Source organism: Macrotis lagotis, chromosome 2 (assembly GCF_037893015.1).
Source record: "Macrotis lagotis isolate mMagLag1 chromosome 2, bilby.v1.9.chrom.fasta, whole genome shotgun sequence".
In the NCBI taxonomy this organism is placed as follows: Eukaryota; Metazoa; Chordata; class Mammalia; order Peramelemorphia; family Peramelidae; genus Macrotis; species Macrotis lagotis.
Window position 1 is genome coordinate 169746184 of NC_133659.1, and position 25868 is coordinate 169772051.

The 25868-nt window shown below is 35.9% G+C and overlaps 1 protein-coding gene across 10 annotated transcripts in view; it reads left to right on the forward strand.

The window, feature by feature from the left end:
- Positions 1 to 25868, forward strand: part of BCAS3 (BCAS3 microtubule associated cell migration factor) — an 851656-nt gene that overhangs the window by 17612 nt on the left and 808176 nt on the right. For all 10 annotated transcript variants that reach the window (XM_074223544.1, XM_074223545.1, XM_074223546.1 and 7 more), the window contains exons 4-5: positions 4660 to 4735; positions 9601 to 9707. In XM_074223544.1, coding sequence (XP_074079645.1) covers positions 4660 to 4735; positions 9601 to 9707 — 183 coding nt within the window. The remainder of the gene's footprint in view (positions 1 to 4659; positions 4736 to 9600; positions 9708 to 25868) is intronic.

Genomic DNA, 25868 nt, shown 5'->3' on the forward strand with positions numbered 1-25868 from the left:
TCCTGTGACAATCACAGGATTATTACTCTTATAGTAATTGCTGGTAAGATTCTTGCCAGATTCCTTCCCAATAGTCTGATCTTTCATCTGGAAGGTCATCTCCCTGAGAGTCAGTGTGGCTTCAGAAAGGGTCAAGGAACGGTTGATATGGTGTTTGCTGCCTGATAGCTCCAGAAAAAAAAATGCCAGGAACAGAACAGGTCTGTATACAACATTTGTAGATCTGTCCAAGGCCTTGGATACAATCAGTCATGAAAGCTTATAGAAAATTATGTCAAAATTTGGTTGCCTGGAGTTCATCAGATTTGTTTGTCAATTTCATAATGGCCTGCATGCCCAGGTTCTGGATAGTATATGATGCTCTTAAGATTTCCCAGTCTTCAGTGGAGTGAAACAAGCATGTGTTTTTGTTCCCATATTTTTTAACATGATGATTTCAGTCATATTATCAAACTCCTTCACTGAAGATGAACATGGCCTCATGGTCAACTGCACTGCTGGCAAGTTCTTCAACTTGAAAAATGTTACAAGCCAAGACCAAAGGGGAGGGAGTATCTGTAAATGATCTTCTGTTTGCAGATGATTGTGCATTCAGTGTAGCCTCTGAAGCTGAGATGCAACAAAGTATGGATTGAATCTCTGTTCCTTGTGCTCATTTTGGTCAAACAATTAATACCAAGGTGCTCCATCAGCCAGCACCATATAATTCATATGAGGAACCATCGATTGCAGCAAATGGAGAGGTTTTGAATACTGTGGACAAGTTCATTTACCTTGGCAGTGTCCTTTCCAAGGGGGTATGGTACACATTGATGATGAGGTTGATGTAAGCATTGCAAGAGCTAGCTCAGTATTTGGGAGGCTCCGAAAGAAAGTGTGCGAGAAGAGGTATTAGACCAAACTGAATGTTTACAGAGCACTTGTGCTGACCTCTTTGCTATATGCCTGTGAAATCTGGATAGTCTACCAAGGCCATGTCAGGAAACTGCATTGATTTCATTTAAATTGTTTTAGGAATATTCTGAAGATCACCTGGCAGGACAAGATACCAGACAATGAGGTGCTTTCTCAAGCTACCTAGCATTCCAACATTACTACAGAGAGTGCAGTTATGATGGACTGGCATTGTTAGAATGCCAGGCATATGCTTGCTAAAAAGACTATTTTATGGAGAACTCACACTAGTAGGCAAGTGCTACAAGTGTTCTTTGTAGAAGATTAGAGGCCCTAGGGTGGCTGCCTTAGACCTACAACTTGCTGGTTGGGCTTGAGATGGGTGTGTGGGACCAGTGGTGAATAAGATAAGAAAAACTGAAAGATCTATATGTAATAATCATGTTTTTTTGAGAGTTTTGTTGCTTATCTTTCTTCCTTGGACTGTTTTCCCTGAGGGTTTTCTTATACTCTCTGAGGCTCATTTTCTTCCTTACACTTTGAGATTACAGAGGAGCTAAGGAGGTAGAGTCAAGATGGTAGAGTTGCCAGAAGTAGTATATTGAACTCAATTCCAAACAAGTCTTTAAAGTGTACTAAAGCAAATCCTGATGGAGAAATCCAGAAAAGTCATAATGAGTCTGGACCAGGTTACTATATGGATTCAGACAGAGAGGTAGCTGGTGATAGGGTCACACTAGCTCAGTGCCCATGGAGAAACTGAAATAGGACAAGAATAGGTTTCAAATCAAATTGGAGTACTTTTAGACCCATAACAAGGCATCACAAAGGGCTAATTGGAAGCTTGGACTAATACTGTCTAATTCTGAGTCATGAATCCAAGTAGACTGAGAATGGGACCTACGCACTTGGGTAGGAAGACCCTTGGTGATGTGCTAAGAAAGGAGGAAATTGAGAAGCAAGTTATATTGTTGTGGGTTAGATTCTTGGACCAGAGCTGGGACTCAGGTCCAGTTTTTAGCCCAGCATATACAGAATTAACCGGGGTAAGAATCATAGAAGGGAGCCTATAGTTTTATGGTTCTGAATCAACAGAACTTTCCATCTGGCTTATAGGAGTAGTGTCCGTTAGAATTCTCCTTGTTGTTCAGAACCCCAAGTCAGTGGGTTCAAACCAGTGGAACAGCAATTTAAGAACACTGAAAGTTTGTAGGTCCCCAAATCCTGGACTAAGACAACACTTACTCCCAAGAAAGCAAGACTAGTCCATGTGTGGGACAAAGTCTAGCCCTAATGTCAAACTTGAAGTAAAGAAGTCTGGAAGAAGGAGCTAGCACCACCTTGGAAGAAATATTATAGTATCAGAGAAACTCAAGAAAGTAACTCCCAAAATATCTACAGGCAAAGTCTCAAAAACAAACATAAAAGTTTGAATACAAATCTTTTCCTGGAAGAGATGAAATAGAGTTTAAAAGTTACAAATGAAATAACATTTGAGGGAAAAAATTGAAAAAGCTTGTGAAAGAATCAGGAAATTAATATTTTTTTAACAACAAAAGTACGAAACTGAAATACAAGCAAATGAGGCAATAAGAAATATTAAAACATGATGTTCTAAGGAAAAAATGTAAGCTATCTCAGCAAAATACTACAAACACCCTCCCCCCAACAAAAAAAAAGCCAACTAAGTTGGAAAACAGAATAAAGAGAAAAAAAAATGTAAGATTCTTTGGACTAACTGAAAGTCATGATGGTAGACTTTCAGGTGATGAAAAAAATGAACCTAGATAAAATATTCCCCCAAATATTTAAAGAACACTCTGCAATTCTTAGAACATTAAGGCAAAGTAGAAAAAGAATTCATTAATCACCTCTTGAAAGAAGTCAAACATCATAGCCAAAATAAATTAATAAAAAGCTTTCAGGCCAAATGAAAAGATATTTTAAGTACCTACAGAGAAAGGATTTAAGTACCCAGGCCCCACTGTAAGAATCACATATGATTTATTAGCCACAACTATCCAGGAAGAGAAAGCTGCAACATGGTATTCATGACTTATAACCAAGAATAACTTGTCCAGTAAAATTGGGTATAATTCTACGGTGGGTAAAAGGAATCACTAATGAAATAGAATACCTTCAAATATATTTCTGATGAAGACCGCAATTGTATAGAATATTGGAAGTTTGAAGAAAGGAATTAAGAGGAATATATATATAAAAAGGTAAAAAAAAAATTAAGGGCAGATTAGGTGGCACAATGCAGGATCAGGAGGCAGGAGATTCTAAGTTCAAATCTGTCTTCAGACAGTTAATAATTGCCTAGCTGTGTGACCTTAGGCAAGTCACTTAACCCCATTGCCTTAAATAAATAAAAAAAGGATAAAGGGCTAAAGGACAAAATACTTTCAAATATGGGGAGATGATACATCATCAGTTCATAGAGGGAGTCAGGGAGACAAAGCTTTAGAGTAATTGGTTCTGTTAGATCTTGCTAATCTTAAGAGAAGAACTTAAAGAACAGGAACATGCTGGGTTAGAGGGAAAAGAGAAAGAAAAGAATAGGAAAATTATTGTACATTATCAGTCTGCAAGTAGACCTTAATGTTTTTGAGGAGAGTGAGGGAAGAGCACCTCACTTGTGCTGAATTAGTCATAGCAAAGGGGAAAAATAAATATATACTCATAATAAATATATATACACAATTGGATTCAGAAGTATATTTCACTCAACAGAGACTAGAAGGGGAGAGAGAAAAGGAGCAATGGTCACTTTTAGACAGGGAAGGTTAAAGGAGGGATTAGTTGTAAGAAAAACAATCTAGGGATATTAAAAAATATAGTTCTGAAATGTGGCAGAGAATGGGTCTGAAAGTTGTCCATAAATTGGGTAAAGGATGAACAAGTTATTGTGTATAAATACAATGAAATGCTGTAGTGTTATAAGAAATGATGGATGCCTAGTTGTATGACCTTGGGCAAGTCATTCTTAACCCCACTGTGTTAAATAAAATAAAAAAAAATGATGGAGATGGTTTCATAGAAACCTGGGAAAACTTTTATATACTGAGGCAGAGTGAAAAGAACCAGAACAGTATCTGCATTGACATCAAATATGATAAAGACAAATAACTCTGAAATAGTTAGGAACTTTTTTAGTGAAATAACCAGCTTAATGATGAAATATGCCAGTCACCTCCAAGTAGAGAGGTAAAGGACTCAAGGGTGCAGAATAAGACTTTTTTCCTACACAACATGTTTATGACAGTTTTGTTTTTTTTTTTCCTCATTTGGGGAATGGGTTGGAATGGAGAGCGTGAAGGACTTTTGTTGATTGAAAAATATTGTATAATTAAAATAAATTACATTATCTGCTTAAATTTCTGTGGTGATTTTTTTTAAAACTTAAGTGGTTCCTTTTTAATGGAAATTTCTTTTATGTAGTACAAAAACCTTTTTTTTGGTCAAGATCACTCAGAATTAGTTCAGACCTCTAGATAATTTCCTGTGGGGAGAAAATTGCTCCAAATTCCTGGGTTTTTTTTTTTTTGAAACAGCTATTTTTTTATAGGGCTGGCTACCTAAATCTGGGGGTGTTATGGAGGGAAAAAAGTTTTATTTTAGTGCTTGCTATACAGGAAGCTTCCTAGAGTTTGAATATAAGAGAGCTGTTGCAGGGAACATAGTATTATTTCTTATTTGGGCTTTTGGTATTAAAAGTTGTAAAATGTGATTTTAATGTAAATATTTTTATTTCTCATCTAGGCTTACAGTGGTACAACTCTAACAGAGGAAAAGGAGAAAATAGTATGGGTCAGATTTGAAAATGCAGATTTAAATGGTATGTTTTTAATACTTAAGCATGCTATTGAAATAGTTGTTCAAGGTTGAGCTGATTCCATAAGAAATGTTGCCTTGGCTCTAAATTATCTTCTTTTAAGCTGCTCAATTTTAAACCAGAATGTGAAAGCATAGACCAAAGATTACTTATAGAGTTTCAGTAAATATTCTTTTTTTTCTTACCTTTTAAATTTTATTTTTTCCAATTACTTGTAAAGATAGTTTTCAACATTCAGTTCTTCTTTTGCTAACATTTTTGAGGGCGGGTTTACAAAATAATGGAGTTAAATGACTTGCCCAGAGTCACATAGCTAGTTAATTATTATGTGTCTGAGGCCTCACTTGAACTCAGGTTCTCCTGATTCCAGGGCTGGTGCTCTATCTGCACTATGCCACCTAGCTGCCCTCGGTAACATTTTTTTATGACATTTTGAGTTCCATCTTTTTTTCCGCTTACTTCCTTCCCCTCTCCCTTCTATGATAGTGAATAATTTCACATTGTTATACGTGTTATAGTCATGTTGAATATATTTTCATATTGTAAAAGAAGAATTAGAACCAAAGGGAGAAATGAAAATACCAATAATAAAAATTATTTCATGAAAAGAGTTTGAAGTTAAATATTGGTGAAGGATTTATAATTCCAAAAATCTTCAATGATGAAAATTTGATCCTTTCTCCTTAGATTTTAAAAATTTGATGCACTGAAGCGACAAAAAAAGATGTTTTAAGTCTCTCCGCCAAATCACATAAAAGATGAGGAGCAATATTCTCTATGAATTTCTTCATGGGATGTTTGATCTTAACAGAGACCTATCTGCCTCAGCACAGATATTGCCTCAGACACTTGTTAGTTGACCTTAGGCTTATAGCTTAATATTTCTGAGCCTCAATATTCTCATCTATAAAAGGGGAATAAAAATACTGTCAGAATTCTTGTGAGAAATAGATGAAAGAACATAGATAAAGCACTTTGCTAGTCTTAAAGCATGATATAAATATCTTCCATGTTTTTGATGCTATTTAAGCACTTGCTTCATGTGAGCTACTGACAACTATTGTTGGTTGTCTCTATGATAAGGGCTCTTATTTATTTTTTTTCCATTTGATAAACAGGCATCTTTAAAACAATCCCATGGGTAACTAGTGAAATATTTATTATTAACACTGTTTTGTTGAGAATAAGACACTGGGGTTTGAGCCCAGTCAGTGTTTCATTTTGGCCTATTGACCCATAATAATTGTATTTCTTAATGTCTCATTAAGTAGACACAGGGAAGCTGTCCCTTTGTCTTTTAATACAATAAAGATTCCTTTGTATTTGAGGTTTTTTTTTTTTTAGGTTTCTTTGCAAGGCAATGGGGTTAAGTGGTTTGCCCAAGGCCACACAGCTAGGTAATTAAGTGTCTGAGGCTGGATTTGAACTCAGGTATTCCTGACTCTAGGGCCGGTGCTCTATCCACTTTGCCACCTAGCCTACTCTATTCCTTTGTATTTGACATTGGTAAAATCCTTGAATAGTGTGTCTCTTTTGTCTTCTCACAAAATTTTTTTCTGCCATATTTAATGTTTAATGTTTAATAATTTAATAATGTTTAAATAATTTTATATCTTCCTTTAATGAATTACAAGCTGGCAAAATGAAAATAAAGGACTTAGAAAAACTTGGAATTGAATCCTAACTCTGACACTTAATAGTTATTTTTCTTTAGAGAAAACACATATCCTGACTGAATTGCAATTTCTAATTCTTAAAATGGTATTGTCCTCAATTCCCCATAGTTGTTGGGAAAGTACTTTTTATACCTTAAAATATTATATAAATGTAAGATTGAACCTGCATTTTTTTCATCATGTTTCCTTGCCAATATCCCTTTCCCAATTTTTTCTATAATTTGCTCTTCTTCATTTAACTTTGATTATTTATCTTTTTTATTCCTCTTTATTTTTGATTGTTTTTGACCTTTCCAGTATAAATGACTGAAATATGTGGCCCTTGTACAATGAGTTTTTAAGATTCTCTTGATTTTATTTGCCAAATTTCCTCCAAATTAACTGTGTTAATTTGTAGTTTTTTTACCCAAAGATTCCTTTAAACTTCATTACAATAATTTGGTACTGGCAGTACAACTGATGTAATCACTTACACTATTTGGAGGGTCAGACCTTGCCATGACCATACGAGAGAGGATTTCTGAGAAGGTGGTTCAGATCCTGACTGCTAGGAATGCCTGGAGCCCATATAGTCTTGGTCTTCACTCAGGTCTAAAAGGGAGAAGGAGTTCACTATTGCTTAAGCATGAGGTTGAGATCCCTAGCCATTGGTTTCATATTCTGAGTCATAGCTCCATGTTCATCAGGTTATTGGTGTGGCTACAAGTGTCCTACTCCCAGCGTTGGTCAGCAGTTTGGGTAGGGATCTAGTTGAATGAAGAAAGGTTGAATCAAGCCCTTGCTTCCAAGTTCTGAATTACAGAATCATGCTTATTAGTATATTCTTGCAATTCCTTGGCTGACTGATCCCTATTTGGAACAGTAGCTCATGACCTAAAATTAGGGAGCAGAGGGGTTCCTATCACTAGAGCTTGTGGTTCAGTAGCTTTACCTTTGCCCACTCAAGGCTGGATGGGAGATAGTATTGAAGTTGCCTTTGCATTCCAGACTATAGAGTTGCAGTTGTCAGGGTAGTTAGTGATAGTGTTCATGTGATCAGCAGTTCATGGAAGGTACTAATGGTACTTGCTTGACCTGTTGCTCATTTGGCTGATTCATGTGTATTTAGGTGTGAAGGGATGATTCCAAGAGTCACTGCAGGAGACTTTGTCAGCCACCAGATTGGCACTCTGGCACTGGTTGGTTATACAGCAGTTGTGCCAAAGAATGCCAGTAAAGCAACAGTGAAACCTAATTGGAGATAAAGGAACTCTGCACAAAGTAATTCTATTAAGGGATTTATGTTATCCCTGAGGGAGAGGAAGGGAGATTTCTAGATCTCAGCTAAGGGGGAACCAATTAGGCAGTCCCAGGACTGTCAGGGATTGCCCTGATGCCTGGAAGTTTAGTGTGGTTCATCTAGGGTTTTTCTGAGGTGTTCTTCCCTTGTATGGAAGTGCAGTATTCCTCCTTTTCTCTAAGCAAGGAAGGAGGCCCTCCTCCTTGACTTGGAGGGAAGGAATGGGGGTTTTTCTCTGAACTTCTAGGCATTTCTTCAGGTGCAGGATGCTGAGGATCCACCTAAAGTCCCAGCTTCCTTACCACCTGGGATGGTAGCATATCAGAGTGCACTGTCAGGGGAGGTCAGGGAATGGGGATTTTTTAGTAAAACAGCTAGTAAATTTACAGAGAAATTTAAAATTGAATCTCAAGTCAAAGTTTTGTTAGGACCTAAATAATGAGAAAACATTTAAAAGAGATATTTTTGTTTAAGGAGCGTCAAAGGATCATACAGAAATGTAATTTTCCTATAATATAAAATACATGTGTTTGTTTAAAACTTTTGATTTTCTAATTTTGTCAGTTGGAAATAATATTTAAAAAGTATCAAAGTTGGTAATTTGAAAAATGTAGTCAGATTAAAAGATCCTCTTTTCCTTCTTTCCTCTGTTTATGACTTGGGCCATTTCATCTGCCAGTCTGGTGTCATAAGTTTACTTGATTGGCTTTGGTCCTACTGCTGCTCAGAACTCTTGGATTCAAGTGATCCAGGAGCCTCAACCTCCCCAGTGATACAAGGATGTATCCCATTCTTGGCATGACAGAAGTTTTTCAAGGGTTTTAGAGTCCAATTCCCTCTCCCTTTCTGTTCCCTACCCCTTCCCCAGTGGGCAGAAATATGACTTTTAAAACCTTCTCTTTATGGAAAGGGTTTGTGAATTGAAAAGTTACCAGGATTCCCAGGATTCTTAATTAGGCTTTTGTGGCATTATGTTGTATTATATAAAAATGGCTCTTTTGGCTTGCATTATTTTTGATGCCTATTTTATTTATTGTGAGGAATTTTATTGTGGTGGGTAAAAATTATTATCAGTAGTATCATTATAAAGTCACTAAACTCATGTTAAATTTTATTAGGAGCAAAATTATTCTTTTGACTACATTTCATTAGTTTTTGGAGGATGGTTGATGCTAGACTGCTTTGGTTACAAAATCCCAGCATCTCAGAATTCCCCAGAGTCTATTTAGTATCAAACTTCTTTCCTACAGCATATATGATATATTGTTACTTTTTTATTTTTTTATTTGAAATTTTATTTTTTTTGCCATATACATATACTGATTTTTATATACACATTTTAATTACTTTTATTTTTATTGTTTGTAATAAAAAATTCATAAAATTCACAGATTATGGAAATCATAAACAAAACATTTAGACATTTTTCTTGGATTTTTGAATATATTTACTTTGATCAGAGGGATTTTTCTTTTTATTATTTTGCCTGTTCTTGGTTTTGCTCTCTGTTTTTGTGCTCTGTTTGCTTTTTCAGAATTCATTTAAATTGACACTTATTATATCAAAAATTTGCATTTCTTATTTTACCTCATTATACTATCTTCTTTAGAAGATAATCAGATTTAGGGGTGGCTAGGTGGCGCAGTGGATAAAGCACCGGCCCTGAAGTCAGGTACCTGGGTTCAAATCTGGTCTCAGACACTTAATAATTACCTACCTGTGTGGCCTTGGGCAAGCCACTTAACCCCATTTGCCTTGCCAAAAAAAAAAACCCTAAAAGAAAAAAGATAATCAGATTTAAAATTTTAGTTTTTCTGATATTTTTGTGTTCGGAATTTTTAACTTCAAATTGTATCCTTAATTGAGTTTCCTTTCCTTTAATTTTCCTCTTTAATATTTTAATTCTAAAATAGATACAACAAGAAATATGGAATTTCATGAAATACATGGCACTGGAAATGAACCACCTTTGCTTGTAATGATTGGGTACAGTGATGGAATGCAGATCTGGAGTATACCTGTGAGTGTATGAAGTTTGTTTCAGCTTAAAACTTTACAGGAAGTTAATTTATGTAATATATCTAAACTTGTCCATGCTGTTTTGAAAAGTCATCCTGTTTGGTGTGTGTGCATATTAGTGCACTAGATACAATGACTTGGTTGGACATTAAGGAGACTGGTTGAATTTGTTTAAATTTAGAACTTATAATACAGATTTTGTGTTAACATTGTACTTAAGTTTAAAATAAATAATATCAGGTAATGTTCTTCTATCTTTATATACATATGAATAGAATAACATTTTATATCTATTTATACATATATATTTAAATCAAGGCAATTTAGTTGCTTCATTTAGTTTAAAAAAGCTATTTTCCTGAGTCTTAGTTTTGAGGTGACCTCTGTCAGCTTTATTATTTCATAATTATAGAGTTCCCATGATGTGGATTACCTGAAAATTGGCAGGATATTTTATGTGTTATTGCTTCTTTTGGTATTTCTTTTGTTTTATTGAGTTATAACTGAGCCCCAGTGGACTTTAGGGAAGGTTAGTCATTTATGAGAATAGTACAGGGAGTTGCTTTGTATGCTGGAAACAGATTGTAGCTTGAGGGGATAGACATTTCTGTATTGGCATGGGAAGAACCAGTCTCATCTTATATTCATTGCTGTGCTCAGGGCAATGTAAATTTAAATTTTGATTCCCTATGCCAAAATTTCATAAAGAGCACTCAGACTTTTTATTAATTACCAAATAGTCATAAGGTAGATGGGGGCTGTCTCCATTCTGGATACCCTTTGTTAAGTCAAGGTCGTTTTGGGCAGTAAATGTATTATTAATCATTATCCCAGGGAAGTTATATAAATTGACTGAAAATGAGAAAGTTTGGGGATGCAGTGGGTTTGGTTTCTGATCAGACCCAGTAATAGGTTTCTCTAACACTGGATCTGTGGTTCTTTGAGTACACACACCTTTACTCTTTTGTTCGTAGTGGGCTTGAATTTTGAAAGCCAAATTAGAGCTTTGTTTACCTGAAGGCCATGTGACTTACTTGATTGGGGTGTTGGTAGGAATGAGCACATTCTACCTGTCCTTAATTTGTCTTGGCTTTCTTCTTGTTTCCTCCTTGTAATTATGGTAGTTGTTTGTAATTCATTAGTATTTATTTTGGGTGGACTCTATCTTTTTTAATTGTTTTTTGAATTTTACAATTTTCCCCCCAATCTCCCTTCCCTCCCCCCATTCCCCACAGAAGGCAGTCTGATAGTCTTTACATTGTTTCCATGCTATAGATCAAAAATGTGTTGAGAGAGATCATATCCTTAAGGAAAAAATAAAATATAAGAGATAGCAAAATTACATAATAACTTTTGTTTAAATTAAAGGTAAAATAGTCTTTGGTCTTTGTTTAAAACTCAATTCTTTCTTTGGATACAGTTGATATTTTCCATCGTAGATAGGAGCCATGAATTAAAATTGTACAAAGGTAGATTTTTCCTCATTGTGAGGAAAAACTTCCTAAAACCTAAATCTGGTCCAAAGTGAGCTTTTTTATGAGGATTGTTTATTTTCTGTCATTGGACCAATCAATTAACATGCATTAATGCTTATTATTTACCAGCCCTTGTGCTGGGAGTGGGGACAAAAAAGACAAATATAAACCTACCCTATGTGGAGAATAGATGACTTTTTTCTTTGTGATGCTAGAAGGATTTTCATTTTTACAAAGTATGTTATCTCATTTAACATTTTAGGAGTAGGGGGAAATTTATATATGACTGTTATCCCCATTTTATAGGGAGGAAACTGAGGGACAATGCCATTGAATTACTATGTTTCAAGTTATCTTGTTAATAAGGGAAATGATTTTCCCAGTCTTGCATCTGTTTAATGTTGCAGAGGTTTACACTTAAGAACGGTTTGGATAGATTCATAACCATGGGTGATGTCTGAGGCTCCTTCTAATTCATATTCCAGGAAAGTTCCAGAGTTAATTATCCAGTTTCAGGATTATTGAGACCTTTTATTATTTTTTTAATGGTTGATTTCTTTGCATAATCATTTATATTCTTCATTAGCTACCTCTGTGTACAGGTAAAAAGATGAAATATAAGATCCTGTCTTTGGAAACAGCCTGAGAAAAGGTATATTTAGGCAGAGGTTAAAATTCTTGATTAAAATGAAGTTTAGGGGTGGGTAGGTGGCGCAGTGGATAAAGCACTGGCCCTGGAGTCAGGAGTACCTGGGTTCAAATTCGGTCTCAAGACACTTAATAATTACTAGCTGTGTGGCCTTGGGCAAGCCACTTAATCCCATTTGCCTTGCAAAAAAAAAATAAATAAAATTAAGTTTAAGAGTTTGCTGTCTGTGCTGCCTATGTCCTCATTACTATAAGTATTTTAGTGTTGTCATTTTTTTGCTTGGTTTACAATTTGGTTAGCTTGCTTAACTTTTCAGGACTGATTATGATGTGGAATTATACAGAAAAAAAGAATAGCACCCTAGAAGCAGTCATTGATAGGCCATTTTGCATTCTTAGAGGATGTGATTTTAGAGGTATTGTGATCTTCTACCAACTCAAGTCACTATGTATTTCAAATGGCTTAGAGAGTTGCCAAAAAAGTGTTCCTGGCCATGGTCATACCCTGATTGTTCATCATTTATCCTTTTCAAGTGGTTTAAACTTATTTAAAATTTATGTATTTATTTGCCTCTTGTTTCTTTTATACAAATTTTTATTAGTGTCTTTTTTCCTCGTATCTCTACTCCTTTCTGACCCAGAGAAGCAACCTATATAACAAGTAACATTTTTAAATAGTCTTTTCCTAATTGATGGCTATTCATTTTGTTTCCAGTTCTTTTGTATTATTTTGTCCCCATGGACTTTCTTATTGTTTCTTTGGGATTTGTTAGGTAATGAAATCCCTGGACCAAATATTGTAGTCACTTAAAATAAGGGAAGATGTTGGGCAGTAGATGCTGTGATCCTTTGAGGCCTCTTCATTACCGATTTTCCCAACAATCTTTAACAGGGATGGTGCACATTTCTCACTTGGAATCTTGTTGGGTCCCTGGCATGTATTTGTTCTGATAATAGTACCTTTGGAGACAAGAGCAGTTCTTGCCCAACCAGTTATTAACTACAATGTCATAACTAGACCATTTATCATTGGTACATTCATGCTAGGGATTCAGGACAGTTCCAGTAAGTTTCTGATACTTCCCATCTCTATCATACCAAATCATTTCAGACTCCTTTTACCCATTCATAAGATCACAGTTCTGGCATGATCTTGCCATCTGTAAAATTTTGGATTGTAAAGTTGTTTTTCTGGTCAAGCATAGAATGAAATTACTCTGAGTAAGTAATACAGTCCATAGTAATTATCCTCTCAGGAACATTCCCAGGTCATTAACCATGTCCATGTTGAGGTCCTGACATCCCGAGAATTCCAGCAAAGACAGCAGCAGAAGTTGGATTCTAGAAGCTCCTATCCCTTGCAGTACTCGTGTGCTAATTGCATTCCGATTTTCTTAACAAATTTTTATTAGATGAGGAGCTCTTTCCTAAATCTTATTTTTTTGATTTTTCACATTAATTGATATTTCACATTATTGTGTTCAATTGATTGTGCTTCTCTTTTGTCCAGTTTGTTGCATTGATCTTTACCTCACTATTTTTTAGCCAGTAATAGGTAGTTTTAATAACTGTTGCTCTTTGATATAGGTTGAGGTTTGTGTTATTTTTGACCTTTCTCCTGTATATACATAAATTACAAATGAATGTAATTATTTTTATCAAATTATGTTGTCACCCTTTTGATAATCGGCATTATCAAATGGTGTTTGTAATATCAAATGATATTATATGATATTATGAAATACCATTAATACTATAATTGAGTTTTTGGAGCAGACTTATTTCATATTATTCAATCTTACACTCAGTTTTCTAACTAAACTGAACTGTTAGCTGCTTTCTTATCTCAGCATTCCCTCTTTCATCTCTATACTTTATCACCTGCTGATTCTCTGTTCATAGAATGTTCTTCCTCTTTACCTTTGCCTCTTGGAATCCTTGTCTTCTTTCCTCAAGGCTCAGCTTATGAAATATCTTCTCTGTGAAGGTTTTTCCTGATCACCCAATTGTTGATGTTCTCTCTCCCTTCTCAGATTAACTTGTGTGTACTTTTATTTGTATATGCTGTATCTTCCCCACAAAAATTTAATTCTTTGAGGATTAGGACTTTAATTTTTGTCTTGATTCCTAGCATCTAGTTGATAATTTTAAAATGTTTGCTGAGTTGAGCTATGAGGTGGATAGAATCTATAGGAACAGAAAGGAGTAAGGTGGATGTCAAACAGGAAGATTCAATTGGATATATGGAGGGAAAGAGGATTGATTTTTAAAAATTGTTGTACTTTTTCAAGTACTTGAAAGTGTTGTGATTTCAAGTACTTGGTACTTGAAAGTGTTGGATTCATTATTAGATATTGAATAATCAATACTGTTCAGTTAGGAACATTTGGTTTTATCCATGTTAGGTTTAAGGGGAAGTTTAAATTATCAATATTAGTTGGGTGAGCTATCACAGTATGATCCTTCAGAGACAGTTCTATACTTGGTGAGCCATTTACCATCACTGGAGAATTCTTGGTATTAAGAAAGTTCAGTTTTTGTTTTGGGAAAAGTATGAGGTCATTAAAAGCTTTTTTTTTTTACAGATTCCCAAATACAAACCTACTTGTTCTTTTATTTTGACTCTGTTTATTGTTCATCCTTATTGCAAGTCCAAGGCATATGTTCTAATATAAAGGGTCTATGCATTTTCTAAGAGAATTTAAGGATTAAACTTGATGGAGTTTTTGGCATTGTTATGGAAAAATATTCAAAAAGTACAATATGAAAAAATCGGGTAAAGTATTTGCCTGACTATGTGATATTGTATATAATATTTATTATATGTTTAATATTTTTAAAGCTATTCCTTAAGAGGATTAAAAGTCCCAAGACAAAGGAGTTTAATTCTGGGAATTTATATAAAAATTATTATTTTCATCACAAATTTATCAATAATATTGATTAAAATAAAGTATCTTTTACTTTGCCAGTTTATTGAAAATAGTATTGATACTTTGTAGGATGTAGTATAGAGACTTGACACTAGGTGTCACTAGCTCCTTTAGTTTATTGCACAGAGCCTTTTGGTTCTATAAATATAAATTAAAAGGCTTTTTGACTTTGTTTTATAAGTTAAGGGCATATTTAAGGGAAATATTAATTTTCCTGTAACTGAAAATATTCTACATAAGATATCTTCGAAGTATTCTATCTAATATTAGCCTTTAAGTGTCAATCTATGAGGTATACTATTACCTCAACCAATAGATTTTCTAGGAAGCAAGTCATTTGTTTAGATTAGTATTCAGGGAATACTGCAACAGAGATGTTTGTGTAAGTTACCTTTTAGGAACTGGAGGAAGCTGGGACATGGTACCTTATTTTATGTGTGTGTGTGTGTGTATAAATATATATATATATATATATATATATTTTTTTTTTTTTGCAAGGCAAATTGGGTTAAGTGGCTTGCCCAAGGTCACACAGCTAGGCAATTATTAAGTGTCTGAGGAAGGAATTGAGCTCAGGTACTCCTGACTCCAGGGCTCCTGCTCTATCCACTGTGCCACCTAGGTGCCCCAATGGTACCTTATTTGCATGCAACTTCTATTAAAAAGATTGATAGTGTATCCTTAAAGCTGTGTATACAAGTGGTAGCTTAGGTGGCACAGTGCTGGCCTTAGGAAGGACCTGTGTTCTAATTTGACCTCAGCTACTAACTAGCCAGTGTGACCCTGGGCAAGTCACTTAATACCCTTGGCCTCAAAAAGAAAAAAATAAAAGCTGTATACAGACTTTAGTTAGTAGGGGAGCAATTCGGAATTGGTACTTTTGGTATCAGGAAGAACAAAAAAGGCTAAAATAATGATGCAAATAGAAAGTGCATTCTTAGAAAAAGATTTGACCCAAATGCACTATTTTTCTGGGGTTTTCTTTGACATTATGTCTTTGAATATCTATCTGTCTGCCTGCCTGCCTGCCTGTCTGTCTGTCTGCCTGCCTGTCTGTCTGTCTGTCTGTCTGTCTGTGTATCTATCTATCTTCACAGCAGCCTAATTGATTTGTCTAGTATAGATCCCTAGTAATTAGATCTCTTTTTATTCTGCCTAGTAAAGAATGAGATTACATTTTGGAAAATGGTGTCTGATTCTGGGTTTAGAGTTGGAAGCATCCTTAGAGATTATTTAGTCTAACCCCCTATATACAGATGAGTAAACTGAGATACAGAAAAAGGGAGTAATTTTTCTATGGTCATTTGCAAAAATAAGTGGCCTTACTAGTTTTCAAATCTATGGCCTCCAATTCAAAATCTACTACACATTCAGTTGTACTTTTCCTGCTTTCTTAAATCCTGTTTGATATATTTTTTTCCACTTAGATCAGTTTTTCTAGTTAAAAAAAAATTTTTCTTTTAGGTTTTTACAAGGCAAATGGGGTTTAAGTGGCTTGCCCAAGGCCATACAGCTAGGTAATTATTAAGTGTCTGAGACTGGATTTGAACCCAGGTACTCCTGACTCCAAGGCCGGTGCTTTATCCACTATGCCACCTAGCTGCCCCTCTAGTTTAAAATTGAGAAAATAGTCAAGACATTCTAGGCAATGGAGGATAGTTTTAAATTCTTAGTTTCTAATTTGTCTTATTTTGCATTGAGGGATTAGATGGGGATAATTTACTATGAGACAAGTGTTCTACCTCTTAATCCAAGTCAGATTTCCAGCTGTGTACAAGTACCAAATGTTGAAGTTTAATTCCAGTGTTATTCAGATGATCATTATTTAATACTATCAGAATTGTGATTTGGAGCCCACTAGTTTCTGGACTAAGATTGTTGCTCACCCACATTTTCTTCACTTCACCTTTAATTTGGATTTTTGTCTTTTGTCCTGTATTCAAGACTTTTTGGTTTTGAGATTCTGGATTAGTGAAAAAGATGAAAAAAGACATCAAAACATTGAAGGAGTCAATAAAAACATTTTAACTTCCAAATGGCCTTGAAACTACCATTATCAGGAAAAGGCAGGCATGGACAGTTCATATTCCATTCCTCATTCTCTTCATTCCTCCATTGCCAATTTATGGTGAAGGTCTGTTGATTTTCGATTTGTAACACCTCTATATGCCTTTTTCATTCCTCTGACACTGCCACTAGCCAGTCCTGTCTTCAGAAAATAGATTTGTATTGTAGTTTGTGTCTGCTTTTTATTTGAATTGAAACCTTTAAATCTTGGTCTAGGACCTGTGAGAGCTTATCCTTTGCTGACATAACTGTAGAGAACCCAGGATCACCTTCACATCATAATGAAATCTTAGGGTTTAGTATGAATCTAGGAGAGAATTCAGGAGACTAATGATGTAGATACAGTATTGAGAAAGTGAGGTTTGCTATGGGTGTGTTTGTCTGTAGATTTGACTCTAATCTGCACTTTTAGAATAAAACTAATACTAATATTACATTTTTTAAAAAAATTTAATAATTCAACAAAACCTTCTACTAAATATAGAATGAGATAAAATCTTAGCCAAAAAAATACTAAACAAGTTAGAAGAAAATGAATCAAGAAAAGCAGAGAAAATTCTTTTGTTTTGTCTTATTCCACATTTGTCTGAACTTCCCCTAAATGATAAAATAAAATTTTTTAAGTTTTTCACATGTAACAATTAATATCAGATTATAGATAAAGATATGGATTATGGGGTTCTAAACTGTGATGATTTGGGATTGTTTCTAGCTAGTACTTTTTTTTCTTGTTTTTTGCATGATAGGTTACATGACTTGCTAAGGTCACACAGCTAGTAAGTGTCAAGTGAGGATGGTAATACTTATATATTTCACAGGCTGTTTATGTCTAAAGCACTCTTTGAAATTACAAAACATATAAATATGTTATTATATTATGTGATTATTATTTATTATTAGGAAAGTGTGTAGTAAACTCTAAAGTGTTATATAAACATAGGACATTGTAATTAATATTCTCTTGTGATAGCTAGCTTCACTGATTGGTTCAGTATCTATTAAGATTGATAAATCAAGGAGGCTAGGTGGCACAGTGAATAGAGCACTGGCCTTGGATTCAGCAGTACCTGTGTTCAAATCCGGCCTCAGACGCTTAACAGTTACCTAGCTGTGTGGCCTTGGGCAAGTCACTTAACCCCATTGCCTTGCAAAAAAAATATTGATAAATCAATAGTGTTCACTTTCTCTTGCTTTGGAAAACAAAATAGTATGATATATTGGAAAAGAACTCTGGGTTTGTAATCAGAGAAGCTGGCTGGATTCAAGTCTTGGTCTTGCTACTTAATACTTATGAGATTTTAGGAAAATTTTTTAAATGCTTTGGAATTTGATTTCCATGTGTATCAATTGAAGGTGTAGGATTAGTTGATGAATTGAGATGCCTTCCAATTTGAAGTCCACCAGATAAGGCTATGATATTTACTGGTTTCCCAAAGGCTATAGAAAAAGCTAAAACTCAGTTGTTCCTACCTCCTAAATTATTTCCATGTAAAGACTCTTCAAATTAATTTAGGGTGTAGAAAGAAAGGAAACATCTTTATTTTTTATTTTACTGATATCTCCCAGTCTTACTTCTGTTCAAAGTATTATTTCTCCATAGTTTTCCTAACAGAAACAATAAAACGCTTTTATGTTTCTATATTTACACTGTAGAGATAGTATTTTTCACTTTTGGTGAAAAGATGTTGTGTGCACATTTTTTTCTTTTTAGGTTTTGATTTTTTTTTTTTTTGCGAGGCAAATGGGGTTAAGTGGCTTGCCCAAGGCCACACAGCTAGGTAATTATTAAGTGTTTGAGAGTGGATTTGAACCCAGGTACTCCTGACTCCAAAGCCGGTGCTTTATCCACTACGCTACCTAGCCGCCCCAGATGTGTGTGCATTTTGAGCAACCAATCCTTTCATTTACTGAATTTAGCTCTTTTCAGTCAAGTTTAGTTAGTTAAGATGTCCTGAAAGGCCATCCTTTTTTCTTTTTAAAGGTAAAACATAGTTCCTTTTCTTTCTTTTTTGCTTTTTTTTTGATCTTTTAACATTTTATTTGTTTTCCAATTATATACAATAGTAATATGTAAGGTTTTGAATTTTACAATTTCCTCCCCCCTCCCCACAGAAGGCTGTCTGATATTCTCTACATTGTTTCCATGCTATACATCGATGTAAATTGAATGTGTTATAAGAGTAAACATAACCCCCCCCTCCTCCAGAGAAGATGAGAAACCTCAAGAATAAAGAGAGAAGAGAGAAAAAAAAATTGTACTTCTGTGTTCATATTTCAATGGCTCTGTCCCTGGGGTGAATTGCTTTCTTTATCATAAGTACACCAGAGAAGTTGCTTCAATATTTTTCCCACAGTTGCTATTACTAGCTGTACTTGCACTCTATTTCTCCCTACTCTCATTTATTCTATTCTATCTCTCCTGAAAGGCCATTCTTTTTTTTTTTTTTAATTTTTTTTCTTTTGTTGTTTTAGGTTTTTGTAAGGCAAATGGGGTTAAGTGGCTTGCCCAAGGCCACGCAGCTAGGTAATTATTAAGTGTCTGAGGCTGGATTTGAACTCAGGTACTCCTGACTCCAGGGCTCATGCTCTATCCACTGTGCCACCTAGCTGCCCCCTGAAATGCCATTCTTAATGTTCATCCCATCAGATTGTAAATTGAGAGTGACAAATTGGCTTTTAACTTTCTTGATATATCTAGACCTGAACCCAGTGCCCTGCCACTTTAGAGATTCATAAATGTTAGTGGCTTACTTTCTCAATGGGAGAAGATTTATGTAATTTTTGCTCATGGTACCTTTTGGAGGCTCTTTTGTATGTATCTATTTTAAGTATTTAAATCTTTACCTGGCCTAATCCTGGAATCTCTCTCTCTCTCTCTCTCTCTCTTTTTTAAACTTTTAATTGCTTTAAATCTGGTTGCTCTATTACCCCAAAAGTAATAGATTAGATCATAAAGAGGATAAACATAGACAGGAGATAACTGTCTCTTCCTTTGACATTCCCTCTGTGTGGGAATTGCATACAAAATTTCTAAATAGAACCTTTAAGAGCTACTTATCCCTTCATTTTGTTGTTAAGGGATTTTTTAGTTGTGTCCATTTTTTCAATCCCCTTCTGGGATTGTGTTGGCAAAGATTGGAGCCTTTGCCTTTTCCAGCTCATTTGACAGATAAAGAAATTGAGGCAAACAGGGTTATGTGACTTGTCCAGGGTCACTCAGCTGGGCAGTGTCTGAAGTAAGATTTGATTTCAGGAAGAGGAGTCTTCCCGACTCTAGTCTTGATATGCTATCTACTGTGACTTCTAGTTGCCATCCCTAAATATAATAATTCGGAAATGCTTGTTATAAATGAATGAAAAGAAAAACCTGCTAGAGTGAGAGAAAATTGTACATTTTATTCACGAACCTTGCAAGATACACCTTACAAGGTATGGGTACTTTACCTAGGGGTGAAGCATGAATTTGTATTCAAAGTCAGGTAATTTATGGTCTTCAGAAACTCTTTTCTCTCCGTCTTGGGTGTTCGTAGGCTGTCAGAGTTTGAGTTGCAATCTAAAAGGTCCACCCATTCCATGATATGACCCTAATATGATTCCCCCCCCACATTATATGATGCATGATAGGCTAATGAACCCCATTTGTCACAGGGGGTGTGTGGGTTAATATTCAATTGCCTAATTGCGCAGACTCAGTAGCATTAGGTCAAGATCTCTAGGTCACTCTTGACCAGTTGAGAGCCAGTTTGGTATCCCTGGAGTGGGATTAGGAAAACTCTTCCAGTCCTGTGATTGGCTGGGCCATTCCTCCTTTGTAATGGATTCTCTAAGGGCTCCCCTCTATCCTATGAAGACCAACACTCTACATTCCTCACAACTTCCCCCCCACTTTTCTTTTTAATAACAGTTTGGTCTTTACACTTCACCATCAGTGTCTTCCTCAAATTTATTCACAATCCTCATCCTCAATAGGATTACTGACTTTCTCTATTGATATCTTTACCTCTTCCTTATTAGAGCTATACACCAGTCCTAATTTTCTGATAGAATCTTGTACTATTTGAATTATTAACTGAATCATACATGGGAGACGCACATGGCTAATAGGATTCTCCCACTTAAGGCCAATAGTAAGATACTCAGTAACTGTTTCCATCATGAACCAGTAAACCAATTCATCCAAGAGGTACTAAATGGGCTTGTCCAGAATTGGACTGGAACATGTGCCAACTTTCTAATATCCCTGGTTATCTTCTTTACCACCTGCTCATTGTCATCTATCTTTAGGCAGCAGCTTGACAAGCTCAGTTTACTGCAGCCTCCTCCTTCCTCGGCCAGTAGGTAGTTTAGTAACAAGTTGAATACTTGCCTCTCTTGTTTGGTCAGCCAGCAAGTCCACAGCCCTAGCTGTGTGACTGGTAATTTTTCCACTACAATTTGGAGTCTTATTAGTCTATTCAGGATAAACTGGGCTTCCATAGCGCCAACTCCCATCTTGTACCCAGGTAGTAGGCCCTTAAGTCTAGATAACTCACTGGACCACTGGGTCTAGCCATTAGTCCTACAAATCCAATAACGTCTCTCTAGTGCTAGTTGGTCTTCCAGGAATAGTTTCCAACAAATGGATAATACTGTTCCTCCTCTTTACTTCCAAGGGGCCCTCTTAAATAGGCCATATATGATGATAATAGGTACATTTCCAAAGTTGCTGTACCTCCTTCCACTGCAAGTTTTTATACCAATGTATTTAGAAATATCTTCCTGGCTCCAAAATCCAAACTAAATTTCTGATTTTGAGCCATTGGATCAACCCTAAGAATAGCTAATATACCTAGTGATGCTCCTTAAATTATCTTTCTTGCAAATGGCCATTTCAGCACTTTCCTTGCAAGTCTATACTAACTTATAATCAGTTTCCCTTAGCAAATGCCCCAGTTACAAGGGATCCAGGTGCCATCATTATTCTCACATGAGTCTGAGGCTACCTATCTCTAAGTTGTACAGTCCTGAATTTATGTGTCCTGCTTCTGGACATGTCCAGGTATTTGCTACTCCCCAGGCAAATATCCTGGCCCATCACTTATAAACAATAGTCATCTTGAACTGACTCAGTCACATGCCACTGGTATCTCTCTCCTCTGGATCAGAATCTTGTGCCACCAAGCACCTCTGACCAGGGACTGAGAATCTAGGCCAGACCCTGGGGTACCCAAGGCCAATTCTCAAACCGCTGTGAACTATGTATGGTGAGTCCAACAGCCATACCAAAAGACTGGGCATTGACTTCTGCCAGCTAGACTCTCCTCCCACCTTTACTAACACCCTGTTGTCTAAATCAGAGATAGGACTCATTCCCTATTTTGACTCACATAGCTATAATAATGCCACCCAATAATCTTGCTTTTTCTTTCTCAATGGAGAACATTTTCACTCTGCCTCCCCTCCTTTCCATAAGGAAAAGGGGTGTCACACTTATGGAGTCAAGGGGGAATTACAGATAAACTATGTGAACATAGGTGAGAGATGGTGGATATGAACTGGTCCAGTGTCTCTCCTCTCTTCTCTTCTCCCTTGGAGGCATCCAGTGTCCTTCAGCAGCTTCTGAATATATTCCAAAAAGTCCTCTCCAGCTCTGACTCCTTGAGACCTTGGCTTCTGGTAGAGAAACTGCTTAACATCTTATTCAGATCAAAACACATGCTTCCATCACTAAACAATGAGATTCTGGAGCTTATTACAATTTGCTTTTTGCCTTATTGTCATATTGACACACATAGTTCACTTTTAACACAAACTTTCATTAGTTTTTTTACTACATGAGCAAACTCACAAGCTTGAGTCAATGTGATCATTCTCAATGGGAGTTTGCTCCATACACATACATTCAACAGTTGTCCTTGTTCTAAGAGTACCCAGTATTGGGCTTAAAATAAAACAATTTTAACCTTTGTTCTCATTACAACAACGATTCCTTAATGACATCCTTAACCAAAATGAATTTTTTTTCCTCAAATATTCCCATATTTTTTTTTCCTCAAATATTCCCATATTTTTTTTTCCTGGTATACTTATCTAACTCACTCTCCTTTCCTTAAACTAGAACTTGAAACTATAATTATCTTAAGAATTTCCCATTCTTCTTACCTAAATGTTCCCTCTAATACAAAAACTAAGGAAACTCAATTCCTATCTAAGCATGTAGCTGATAGTAGGTGTCAGAGCCAGACACCTAACCCATCTCTGGCTATTAGATCTAATTTACCTAAAACTTTCCAGCACATTAAAGGAAATTTCCTTTATGAGTATTGAATATCAGTATCCAGGCAGAGGTCACATGGGTAAGGTCAAATGTCTTAGGCCAGATTTATTCTTCCAGGTGAGCTATTATCTGCATGTCATTTTAGGGAAATCAAGTCAAAGGGGTCCAACCTTGGCCATACTGAGAAGCTGCCCCTTCAGCTGCCCATCCCTTTCACCTGACATCCTTGGCCCATTGGCTTCCTTGGCTCCAAGAACATGACGTTTACCCAGTAGCATTTCTTTTTGTTGTCCATCCTGGTATCTGACATAAGAGAAAATTAAAAGTCCTGTGATCTTAAATGGTTGTTTTACCTAGTTAGAACTTCCAGTGAATACAATTCACTAAATTCCAATTATAATCTTAATGGATCCCCAATTAATGAAACCCCTACCTTGATTGTCCTTCTTGGGTCTCTGCCTAAAACCTGATATTCTAATTATGACTGGCACCTCTTACTAGAGACATCCCTTTGTTTGAAATCATATCTACGCTATCTGTACATAAAGATGGTCTATCACATTCCCCTTGGCTAGAGAAACCTTCTTGTAGTCTGTTGTACCTTAGAACAAATAAGTGCCTCCTTTGTCCAGGAGATTGCACAGAGAAACATCAAATTATCTTGTGTTTATCTTTCCTATATTATATAGTGCTTTTACTTAAAAGCAAACAACCAGTGCTTTGGAATATACATATATAGATCCAAAATATTCCCAATTCACATACATAGCTAGAAACTTATATACATAAACTTGTTTACCTACTAACCACCCAACATACATATTTTTCCCCAGGCAATTGGGTGAAGTGACTTGTCCAAGGTCACACAGCTAAGTAATCACCAAGTATCCAGGGCCTAACCTGAACCCAGGTTTCCCCACTCCAGGGCCTGTGTTCTATCCACTGAGCCATCTAGCCGCTCCCTAACATACAAATTACTTTTCAGAGTTCTTTAAAACCATTAAAACATCTTAAGTAGCCTTACATTTCCAACTGTGTTATTATTAATTTCATTATAATAGAACAGCAATAAGAGTAACAGAGTGACACACAAATTACTAGGTTGTACAAAGCAATCCCTCCATTGTTACATTATTCATGCACCCATAGATCTATCCCAGAAGGGGTCATACTTTTTCACATTTTCCTTATTTCCCTTCAAAGTAATCACCTTAATCCCAGGCTTTAACAATACAGTATTTTAAAAACATATTCACAAGAGATAACTTAATATTGCAAATATAATCTCTTTGCAGTTACAAAAGAATATCACAAAACACATATTATTCATCAATAAGTTACCTTACAATAGGGCCCACAATTGCTACTTGTTCAGAGCCCCCTCATCAGCTGCCTGCAGTTACCAAGAGAAGTCTACAGTCTTGAATTCTTTAAAATTAAACATACATTGTTATTATACATTAAATATTAAGATTCTTATTTAAACACCTCATTTTTCTTAGAACAAGAGCAAAATGAATATCCCATGTTCTTTACACTTTTGTGTCTTTATCCAAATTCTCAGAATCCGATCTCATACATGACACATTTAAAATCCCAATGTAATTACAACTCAACTAACTTCCCAACAGTTTAGTTTGATAAAAACTTTAGAGTACCTCATACAGAGAATCCAGTACTCACATTCCAAAAGCTCTATCCAAAATAAAAATACAATCGTTAGCATTATTAAACTTAACATTAAAACCAATTAGAGCTTTTACCCAAAATAAATCAGTAAACATCCTTGATAACCTAGGTATTTCTCTTCTTAGCAACATAATACCACTTTTCTTTAACCCAAAGGTGTTACAATAGAGTTTAAAATCCCAAACCACATAACTCCTTGCAAAAGTTCCAATAGTGTTAAAATAGTTTAATCCCAAACTAATTTAACAATCTAGATTATTTAATTCCTCCCATTTTGTACAAATTTTGTCAGAATGTTACAACACTATTATCCCTTTTTTAAAACCCTCGTGTGCTTCCCAAAACTCTAGTTTAAACAATACGAGTTATCATTCATGCCATGTGGCCAACATATATTCATTAAACGTGATTTCCTTTCAATAAAGGAGTCTCTTAACCCCTGGATCTTAAATATTTTTTTTCTTTCTCAATCACACATCCCACCTGTGGAAGGATCTTTCCCTTTAAGGCTTAAGCACTTGAGCTTTTAATGGTTTTAAAGAACTCTGAAAAGTAATTTGAATGTTAGGGGGCTGCTGGGTGGCTCAGTGGACAGAGCACCGGCCCTGGAGTGGGGAGACCTGGGTTCAGGCCAGGCCTTGTATACTTGGTGATTGCTTAGCTGTGTGACCTTGGACAAGTCACTTGTCCACTTGTGGGTGGGGCACTTAGGTAGACACAGTCTAGGGTTCAAGTCTTTTTTTTTTTTAGGTTTTTTGCAAGGCAAACAGGGTTAAGTGGCTTGCCCAAGGCCACACAGCTAGGTAATTATTAAGTGTCTGAGACTGGATTTGAACCCAGGTACTCCTGACTCCAGAGCTGGTACTTTATCCACTACGCCACCTGGCTGCCCCTAGGGTTCAAAGTCTTAACAAGATGGTGATGGGATTGAGACCACCACGTGTCCAACCCACCAACCCTTCCCCCAACCCAGGGAGAAAGCATAAGGATAGGAAATCTTCCCTCCTCTAACTTCTCACTCTTTCCCTTAAAGGTTCTTTCTTCTCTTGAACTTCTAAACTTTTTCCCCAAAGCACAACTTGCTTTTTTTTTTC